At 29.8% G+C, this 11718-nt stretch overlaps 1 protein-coding gene across 1 annotated transcript; it reads left to right on the top strand.

Annotated features, from left to right (window-relative positions):
- Positions 1-10962: 10962 nt before the first annotated feature.
- LOC139425269 (protein FAM200A-like) lies at positions 10963-11445 on the top strand. Its single transcript, XM_071179233.1, has one exon. It carries the CDS (start codon positions 10963-10965, stop codon positions 11443-11445), a length of 483 nt encoding a protein of 160 aa, XP_071035334.1.
- Positions 11446-11718: the final 273 nt, after the last annotated feature.

Below are 11718 nucleotides of genomic sequence, written 5' to 3'. Positions count from 1 at the left end.
TGTTTTTATCTAGTAATGAATAATATTTTTATTTTAAATAGCAATAATAAAAAATTTTGTAATGAATTTGTTCAAGTATTGAAAAAAAGTTTACACAAAATATTGTAAATCGATGTACATAAACACGCTTTTCATCGAATGACGAACCAGTCTGTCTCTCTAATTCTGGCGTAGCAATTGCTGTAACTATTTAAAATGCATCATGCGTCATCCAAAAACCATGGCAGCCGGTGCGTCATAAAATCTTTATATAAAATATAACCTTTTAAATTTTGACTAACAAATGTCGAAATGAAATTTTCTACCATAGATCACAGTTTATTTTTAGCTACGACTGTAACTATTTTTTTTCACACGAAATAAATCTTTCCGAACATTTATTTTTATTCATTTCGGTTAAGTTTATGAAACTTTTGGAGAGTTATAAATTAGAAATTTACTTAAAATGAAAGACGGAGAAAATATGCTAATCTAATATTTTTTGCAAGATTAAAAAGTTTTTAAAAGATTGCTAAAAAAAATTTATAATGTTTAAAAAAAAATGTTCCTGCTGCTATAAGTGCTTTTTAACACATTTTAAAAAAATATCTTATTCTACTCGCCATCAAAATTTTTGATAAAAACAACATTTAGTGCTGCCATCTATAAAACAAATTTACAAATAATATCAATTATAAAATTTCAAGAACTATTTTAATTTTATTTCACGCCCAAACAGGCGGAGGGGGGAAGAAAATAAATGAAAAAATTCTCAGAAAATTATAAATAACTTAATTAAAAGCAAAGTATCGTACAAGGAGTTTCCTTTGCCTTTGGATGAACATTGGTAAACTCAAAATTGGGTTGGCTGTTCAAAAACGGTAATAAAATAAAATGATGACAGCAACGATTTGATTTTACGTAACATGCAAATAAACCCTGCAAATATTTTTCAATATCATCATCAATAGTGTTAATGATAATGCATTATTGTTATTTACGCGACTAATGATATTGTATTTTCACGAATAGGAAGATTTTTAAAGAAACTTGAGCACCAAGTTGAACCAGGAGCAGTGTTCATATGTTTTCGCTTCAAGTATAAATAAAAAAATTATGAAAGATAATCTCTTTTTATGCATTTTATCTTTCATAACAGTTTTAATTATTATTATTATTGTTGTTGTAATTTCAGCAGCGTAGCAGCGACTTGGGTTTAAAAAGAGTATTACCTCGGTTCCTTCGTTTAAGCTAAAAAAAAAAAAAATTAAAAAAAAATAGTTTGATTGTATGTAACTCTAATCTTAGAAGCTTAAAAGCCTTTTATTATAACTATCAATTGTAACCCGAATTCGACTATTGTGATTTTTTTCATGACTTATATGAAAAAATTACACAAAACGTTATTTTAGGAGCTGAAGTTAGAAGTGAAAATAAAATTTAATCAACAAAACTATGAAATTTTTTTTAAGTACTTTCTTCGCATTCATAGTATAAAAGAATTGTTTTAAATGCTTATATCTTGAGCAATTTTTGACGTCAAAAACCCAACCCTGTTTGGAGCTATTTTGAAACAGTTTTCCTCAATTTTGAAAAACACTTTTTTATATTGTGTATGATATATATAAAATTTTTAATTTTCTAATATCAATGAGTAGTTCCTTATCTCTGTAATAACTGCTAAATTATAAATTTATTTATAACATTTTCTTAAATTAATGAACGAAATTATAAATCCATAAGAAGAAGTATTCTTAGTATAAGTTTCTCTCAGTTTCCTAATTTCATTTATGTTTAATTCGGAAGTGATTTTCTTTTCCGAAATATGTATATGCAACATTTTCAAATAATATAAACGTGAAGTTCAGTACTTAAACATAGAGGTTCATTACTTATTTTAAAAAAACACATTTTTATTTTATTCCGTTTTCTATTCAAAAAGTAAAATTTTCTTTGGAATATTTAGATTTTTATTTGATATCCTAAAACTAGTTCGAAAGAGATGAGGAAAATATTTATTTATAGATATATTTATCATTTTTCATACGACTTTATATATTTATGTCTGGAGATTTCCTAATATAATATTTTTGCGGTTTAAGATAAAAAGTTTTTTAAATGGGGTTTTAAGTTTTTTTTTTTTAACTATCCAGATATTTATTTGTGTTGTTTTTTACTGTTGTGTAATTAGGTGCAATATATATGCTTTTCTAAGGTTTTTACATTTGTATTTAATAATTTATTTAAATTTCGCAGAAATTTATAAAATTAGTCAAAACATTTAAGAGTTCTAATTAATTCATACTAAATAACCAATATTTTTTTTATATTACTTTTAGTTTTGAATTCTGTAACCCAATCCAAGCTTACATAACATTGTTTACTAATTTTCAAAAGCAGTTTATCAAAATGCTATTATTTCGAGTCTGATTGATTACGCTTTAGCCAAAACTTCATGAAAATACATAGATTCAGTCATTTGGGTGTTTTTATAATTTTTTCAATGTATTTAGTTGCTTCAAATGAAATCTAGATACTAAAAGAAAAAATATTCGAGAGAGAAATACGTTTGTCAACAAAATTGGATATACAAGTTTAAGTCAAATTATAAAACTTAAAACAACTGTGTCTTCAAACACTGAAATTTATAATGGGATCTCTATCAACTCGAAAAGAAGACTACTTATACACAACTAACTGACCTATATGACCTGTGAATATAGATTCATTTCGATAATTTAAAAGTAATTAGATAATAATTAAAATTTTTCCTGACTTAGATCATTTTATTTTCATGAATTTTTGCACTTATTAGTTAATATAAAATACTTTAATAAAATAATTGCGCTTAAACTTTAAAAAAATTCTTTTTCAGTTTAAATAGTTATTAGTTCATTAGATTACTAACACTAGTACCGCCAACGGGCTATTTATTAACAAAGCATCAACTGTGAAAAATTCATATTCATAAAGTTAAAATTTATTCCTTTATATTAATTAAGGATTAAAAAATATTTAGTTACATTCGAATGAATATTTTATTCGCATTAAATTCGAATTCAATTAGCCAAATCGAACCGGTCGTCGACCCTTAGACTTAGAGTTGTTATAAAACATATTTTCTTACTTTTTTTTTCAATATTTCGAATTCATTTAGGTCAAAATAAGTGAAAAGTATTATATTTAAAATTTTAATAATTTATTGTTATGAAATACAACATGTAACACTGGTGTCTTCTTCTGCGTTAGAAGTGAAATGTTCCGAACACGGCTCACTTTAAAATAATAATTTTTTAAAGTTTCATTTACTTGCAGTTATTTAGATCTAAGAGAAGCAGTTATTGCTCATTTAAATTTCCAAATCAATTTTTGATAATTTTTTCAATATAAATGAAAAATTAATTTCAAACTACGTTTTTGGGTCTTATATTTCAGTACAAATATAATTACAATAATTTAAAAGATTTTTTTAGTAATTATTAGACTGCTTTTTATAATTAAAAAATACCAAAATACATTTTTACTTGTAATTATAGTGTCAGAAAAAAACATATCTAACAGGGACACCAGCATTCCATCTGCGTCAAAGGGTTAATTCATTTAATTTTTAAAGCCGTATTTTTACCAATGATTTTTTTCTGTGCAGTTACTTTCGAATGCTTGTTTTTCGTTCCCCCTCCCCCACCCCCCGTTTTCCTTTAACATATCTGTTAGTTTACGTTAAATAAGAACTAGTTGTTACCTAGTTGTAACCTATATTAATCAGATACGTATGCTAATAAATTTATCACGTATGCTAATAAATTTATCACATTTATAGTAACATTATCTTCAAAATATGTAGGAAATCAGGCAGCTTGCGAAGCTTTTATTTTATTCAAGAGATTCTTTAAGCCTGATTGGATATTCAACTACTTATTCAAAGCTATTAAATTCAAGTCCAGTATTTAAACTTTCACTTCCATTTTTTTAATATCCTTGAGTGTAGACCTTGATTTTTTTTTTATTCATCAAAGATCTGTTGTTGAAATGAACAGGAAAACGACGATAGATTTTCAAGGTTGTTATGAAAGATGACAATTTTATTCATTTACGTCATTTTGAAACATAGAATACGTCATTTTGAATATTCACTTAAAGAACTATCTCGTGTATCAAATATGGATGCAAACAAATGGGAAGAATGCCCAACCTTTTCCGAATTGTTTTGTGCAATAAAAGATTACCTTATGAAACGTTTTGAGAAAAATGAATTTATTAACTCTACCCCTGTAATCCAATATATTTACAATATTACTCTCATTGATATATTTTGTGTTATTCTTTTCTCATTCGGCTGGAGTTATTTGAGAAAACTTTTGATAGAAAAATATTTTAAGGTAAGGGACTATTTGTTTATTTTTTATCTGAGCTGTTTCTTTAACTTTTTTTGTTTGAATTTTAGACACAGAATTCATAAATCTAAGCGAGTAGGGGAGTGGTTTCCCGCCCACTGTTAATTTCATATGCATAGAATATTTTCTCAAGTCAATGGGCCATCGGACATTAATTGTTATATTAAAAAAATATTATTTTCAAAGTTTCAAGTATTTATGCTGCTGCTAACATGGTAAACAATAGTTTTGAAAATATGTTGAATACAGTAGTCATGAAATTAAGAAAAATTGGTTGAATGTTTCGATTAAACTTCATTTTAATACTGAAAAAATAATTTTTTCTATACATACAGCATTAAAGTATGTAGTCTTAAGTTTAATTTGCACAAAGAAAGAAGTTTATATGTGAAAAATTGTTCGAGTAATTACAAATTTACAAAAAAATTGGATTACGGGTAGCTCCGCTCACATGAATGTCGGGTATCACCGCCCAATTTTATTTCGTCGATAAATATACGGTTGCAAAGATTATTATTTTATTGCTTCAAATTTGAATGTTATATGCATTTTTAACAACAAATGTATGTTTTAATATTATATGAAACATAAATTTATATATTTAAAAATGCAAATTAAATATTTTTAAAATGTAATTGATATATCCAAATTAAATTTTATATTAAGAAATCATAAATATTATGATAAGCTTTTCACATAGTTATTTATTTTATTTATAGTTATTTATTAGTGAGCAAATGTTAACAGCTACTAAATTGGTTTTAAATAATTTTGTGATAAAAATGATAAATGAGGTTTATCTATTGTCAATACATTGGTCATTTTCATTTACACCTGAAAAAACAGTCAAAAAACGTACTTTTTGTAACCGGGCGGGGCTACCCGACACATTTTGAAAGGAGCTGAAAACCATGCTTTTTTAAATTTCTATTTTTTTGAGTTAAACTATTCTTCTTTTGGTTTATTCTTTTTGCATTCTTTAATTTGATGATAAAACAATAGAAACATACAAAAATATTGATTATTACTCAATATTATACAGAAATATAAGCAATACTTCTTAAGTGGGCGGGGCTACCCGACTCTCCCCTAATTATCTGCGGCCTCTCTGACTGAGTGGCCTTACTGCTGTTCCGTTCAAGTCTCTATAGTACGGAGGTTGTGGATTCAAATCCCGTCACAACACTGACTGTATCCTTGTAATGTCTTTCTCTAATTATACTATTTGCTCTCCAATTTTATAAGCTTATAAGCCGCACATAAGCCTGCATATGAATGTGTGACAATAAATAAAGTAGAACTTCTTGAATATACCCTGCTTAGACTTCGATAAATTCGAATTTAAGAAATCAGTCACTTCCTAAATACAGGATGGAAATCAATACCGGGACAATAGGAGCTTGAAGAAATTAATAATTCTCCAATGAGTTACAAGAATCCAATAATACCAAATAGAAAATAGGTTAACCCTATAAAGATCGGTCAATTTTCTAGACAACGGTCATAAAAGCGCATATTTTTTTATTAGCGCTATTTGATTAGTGCTGACATCTAGTTTAAAATAAGCTAACTATCTGCAAATACCTTAAAAATATCCTGATACTGCCATCTGTAGTGTAAAATGAGTAATAAAATTTTTTCCTGGCAAAAGAAATGAATTAGTTTTATTCTTATTGGCGAGTTACTACTGAACACTCCAGCCCGGAAATATCACGGGTACTAGAAATAGAGGGCGAAACCTCGCCCCGTCATTTTCACGGGAGCGAGAAGGAAGGGGTTAAAGGTTTTAATAACACAAAGAGTGGAGCGATATAGACGAAGACACAAAAACTTCGTCGATATCGCTCTCTATATAAAAATATATATAAAAGTTTCGACCGTTTAATCAAGATTATAAACTCTCATGTTTCATAGAATAATGATTTAATAGTTGTTTAATATGTCTGTACATTTTCTATTGTGATATTTAAATCAGAATAATTTAAATTTTAGGCTTAGTGATATTTGTAACCTTTACCAAAAAACTATTTTTAAAGATAACAGTTTAAGTAAAATGAATCCACATTTTGTTCTGGAGCGAATATATAGATTTTTTCACTCCCCAAAACTTTCAATAAAAGAGTTTTTTTAAGCGAAAAATATGTTTATTTAACAATTTCCTGAAGTTCCAATACATCTGAAACTTAAATTTTTGAAATTTCATAAAATGTTAGTTTGCAACATATTTCGTTATACATACCAATTAATAATATTATTTTGATTTAATTATTTACTGGAATAAAGAATTAATTTTAATTCAGTTAAAATAAATAAACCTGAGAGAGCTAAGTTTAAGAAAGAAAATTTACCTTTCGAAAGGAAAACTGTGAAACTGAGTAACAACTACTAAGCTGTTGAAATTTTAACGCTGGTAAGATGCAGCAGCGTCACAATAGTTTTGAATAAAGCCATAAAAAAGCAGAGGGACAAAAATTAAGTTAAAAGCATGCTTAACCGTTCTTCATCCTATTTTAAGGATAATATATGCGTCTGAACCTTAAGGTTTTCCTTTTGCGGAAAAAAAAGTACAGGCAAGGATAGTCTGGTTGGTAGGATGTTGGGCCTATGTCCAATCATGAGTATATTCCCCGCCTGCCGATAATTCCCCGTGTAGTAAATGGTGATTGGCGTATGTTAAATTTGTCGGGTCACAAAGTCCTCCGTGTTCCCATAACAAATTGTATCTCTGGGGATACTGAATTAAAGATTAATTGTACTCTGGTTCAGGTCAAAATTACGATCTGCGGATGAAAGAATATTTGTATGAATGGGTCCGCCCTATAAACGGGCTGTGACGAGGGTGTGACTGAAATCGTATTCTTGGCACAAAATGGCGTCACTGAAAATCAGAAAATCAAGGAACACACCCTTTGCTCTGAATTTGCCAAGCAGTCTTGCTGATATTGGCAAATGACATTCGAAACAACAACTCAGCATAAATTGTTCATATTTTCTCCATGAAACTTACGGCTAATTACTTAATAACCAAATGGCATTAATTAACAGGTAAGATTCGTCATGACTCTATTTCAAGAATATAAAAAGTGGTGGCAATTATATTGTGCTATTAGTCAAATAGAGTTAATGCACAGACCATATCATATAAATTACAACGTGTCAGAATCAATACGGAAGCAAATGTGTCAGAAACGAAAACAAATCCACTAAAATCATTCTTAATTAAACAACTTACTATCAGTTTTTATTTTGGCTGTTTTGTTTTTGTTGAGTATTTGAATAAATTGACGGATTCCTATGCGTTAAGCTACTTATTCCAATGTGTAATTAATGTATCTAATAATCTATCGCTGCATTTTTTCATTAATATGTGTTTTATTGAAAGAAATATTTATATTGACATTTTTTAAATATGTAAAACCTGAAGAGAGATAAAAACTGTTTCCAATTCGAACCGTTATTATAAGGCTATTGTTACTTATTGTTAACAAGTAAAGTTACTTCTCATTTATTACTTCCTATTGTGCTGTACATTCTTTATTCCTTAGCATAATTTCTTTTTACAATAACAGTGGACAAATGAGTTTTTTTTTTTTTTAGATTTTTAAGAAAAAATAAACTTTTAAAACTCACAGAAAAAAGGGTTTATATCCATAAAAGGTGATGGTGAGGACAAAAAACAAATATGACCACGGACCGGAACTATTTTTCCACAGCACTGCCCATTCATTTTGTAATAACTCTCGAGGAAACCAATTTTCAATATAATTGATTTGCCATAACTTTGTAACTCAAAATGCAATAAGTGTCAATCAAATCGTAGTTTTTATAATAAAAAAAAATGAACATAAACCGTTCTTTTCCCTTGATCTCCAATGCTGAAAGAGAATCAACCTTAAGGGTAGGTGTGCGAAGCGAACAGGGAACGAAGCTTCGTAGTAGAAACAAAGAAACATTAATTGATTTACTTATGAAACCAAAATCTTCAGTTGCCAATAATCGAATAAAAAAATTTTTTTTGTTTCAAATAGCCGCTTGATTGCCATTTTACCCTCACTCCAACAGAAGATGCCAGGAAGTGCCAGCAAGTATTTTATTAGTTACTTGGATCTTTAATTTATATATGATAGTATTAAGTGATAAATACGGACTTTTAAAAAAGCCAAGAAATTGGCCGGTAAGATAAATAACTCTATAGTTGCTTTTAAGCAAATTAAAGTAATTAATGTATATTTACTTCTTTGTTATTTGGATTTTGATTGAAAGAATAATTAATTAATAAGAGCTAAATATTTTCGATTTGTTTTTTTCCCCGCAATATGTCTCAATACACAGAAAGGGAAGTAAACATTAAGCCGACTAAGATTTTGACAGCTCTCCAAGTCGAGAGTGTTAAGACCATATTTTCTAGATTGCGGCTACTTGATGTTCTTTATGTTCAAAAATCCGTAAAAGAAAGATATGTTTATTCAAAAGAAGTAAAATTTTTGTATCCGTTTCCGAAACTGAATTAATAATTAGCACTAATTAATTGAAATATTTGAGATCGCTCTTTCAAACTAATAAGACTGACATTCAGTTTGTGTCAATTCGATTATTAGAACTAACGATATTTAGGTTAATATCTCCTTTATTTTGCGCCCTGTACGTTATGTAAATAAAATATAAAAATAAAAAAATGCAACCACCTTAAAGTCTAAACACCTTAGAAATTTTTTATCTAATGATCAGAATTTCACCTATTAGAATGGTTTCAAAACTTCTATGGTTCCAAAGCTTAACTTTGAACATGAGAATTAATTAGTATAAGAGATATTCTTAGTTCGAAAACAGACGTAAAAACGTATTTTTTTTTTTTTTTTTTTTTTTTTTTTTTTTTTTTTTTTTTTTTTTTTTTTTTTTTTTTNTTTTTTTTTTTTTTTTTTTTACAAAAACATAAATATTTTCCAACAGCTTTGCATTTTTGACTCTCGAAACGTGGATGACAGACGCAAACTAGAAAACATGATCCCAATAGTTCTGACAAGATGGTGAGTAAAAATTTGACCCTTTAATGTTAAATTTTATACAGTAAAATGTTTCGTTTATCTGAAAACAAAAAAAGGTGGCAATTACTTTACACCAAAGTTGTGTTCTACTACAGTGTTCTCCAACCCCACGGTCCGCGGACCGGTACCGGTCCGTGGATTAAATGGTACCGGGACGCCCATTTCATTTTGAAACTGAATTTAAATTCCTAGGTTTATACCCCAAATTAAAAATATCTGTGTTCCATTAAAATTTTATTTATTTAAAAAAAGGGGCCCCCCCNAAAAAAAAAAAAAAAAAAAAAAAAAAAAAAAAAAAAAAAAAAAAAAAAAAAAAGAAACCCATCGCAACTATTTTCTCTTTCAATTAGTTTTAATAAAAAAAAATCAATCGTCATAATTGTAAATATCATAAATAAAACACAAAAGCGTGGCGCGAAATTTACATTGGAACTAATTAAGAACTTCGTCTTCTCTCCTGATCGTGACGTCACACACAGCGAGAGTGAAGTGTAGTAAGGCTATATAGAGAAGCTGACTCGTCCGCCATTTGACCACGTGACCATGATTACTCTCTACTGTTTTGTGTGCTTTATGCGGTTTTGTTTGTTTTTTGTAAAGAGAAGGTGTGTATCGCTCGTCTTCTCTCTGTTCTTCGGTACTTTCTCATGTTTAACAGTGCTTGGTGTGTGTGTATTGTGTTTGCTCAATTTTAACCCATAAAATAGCAAAAATAAGTACGAAACAGACATCGTTTGAAAGTTTCCTTGGGAAAAAGAAAAGGCTCAGTGAAGAGGCAGAAGAGCCTTCAACATCAAAGGAAACATGTCCCTTTTAACAGACAATACCATGAGTCCTACTTGAAATAACGTTTTGTCGGGACAGGTGATTCTCACAAACCTAAACCGCTCAGCATAGTTTGCGGCGACCAACTCTCCAATGAATCAATGAAACCTTTGAAACTGCTACACCACTTGAACGCCAAAAATCCTGGATCAAACGACAAGTCCCTGGTTGTAAATGGCAAGTTTGAAAGAAAAAAACGCGAACATGAAAGACAGAAGAAATTTATGAGGGCCACCACATAAATAAAGGAGAATGCACTAAGAGCATCATATTTGGTTGCTAACCGTATTGCTAAAGGTAAAAAGACATTCACTATTGGTGAAGAATTAATCTTGCCCGCCACTAAAAACATTTGCTGTGAACTTCTAGGAAAGGCTGCGGCGGAAAAGATAGCACGTGTGCCTTTGTCGGCTAGCACTGTGACTAGGAGCATTGAGGAAATAGCCGAAGACGTTGAGACGCAATTGTTGGAGAGGATTAATGCATCACCGTGGTACGCACTCCAGGTTGACGAATCTATCGATATCGACAACAAGGCAATACTACTTGTTTATGTGCGTTATTTATATCAGGAGGATGTGCATGAGGATTTGTTATGTGCACTATCTTTACCAACCAATACCACAGGAGCATAACTGTTCCAGTCACTGGGTGGTTATATATCAGAACAACTAAAATGGTCCTTTTGTGTAGGCATATACACAGACGGAGTTGCTGCCATGACCGGTCGACTGTCTGGTTTAACTGCTCGGATCAAGGAAGTTGCACCTGAGAGTGAATTTACACATTGTCTCATTCACAGGGAAGTGCTAGCAGGCCGAAAAATGTCACCGGAATTTAACAGCGTATTGATTGATGTCGTTAAAGTTATTAACTACATCAAAGCATTCGCCCTTAACTCGCGCCTGTTTGAGCAGCTTTGTGAGGAGATGGAGGCAGAGTACAGATGCCGTCTGTTATACACAGAAATAAGATGGTTATCCAGTGGAAAATCGCTACTCAGAGTATTTGAATTGCGAGAGCCATTGCAAAAATTTCTCTTAAAAAAGAAGTCACCGATGGCAGCACATTTCAGTGACAAGGTATGGGTCATCAAACTGGCTTACCTGTGTGACATATTCAACCTGCTGAATGAACTCAATCTGTGCCTTCAGGGGAAAATGACAACTGTTTTCAAGTTGGCAGACAAAGAAGCTGCATAGTAGTAAAGCTATTTTTCATACTTTTTCTCATTATTTAGTATTAATTTAGATCAAAATAAGTTAATGATATAGCAGTTAGAATTTTAATAATTTATGGTTATGAAATAAGGATAGATTTTAGCAGATACATCAACACATGTCCCTTTTCATTGCATATAAGGGCAGACGTCTTAGTTCTAAGCAATAATTCTTCAAATTTGCATTTATTTACACTTATTTGTGTATAAGAGAAACTTTAATTCATCTTGAAATTTCTTTAATTTATAAAATCAA

Source organism: Parasteatoda tepidariorum, chromosome 3 (assembly GCF_043381705.1).
Source record: "Parasteatoda tepidariorum isolate YZ-2023 chromosome 3, CAS_Ptep_4.0, whole genome shotgun sequence".
In the NCBI taxonomy this organism is placed as follows: Eukaryota; Metazoa; Arthropoda; class Arachnida; order Araneae; family Theridiidae; genus Parasteatoda; species Parasteatoda tepidariorum.
The sequence above is the reverse complement of the archived record's forward strand: the minus strand, read 5'-3'. Positions and strand labels throughout refer to the sequence as shown.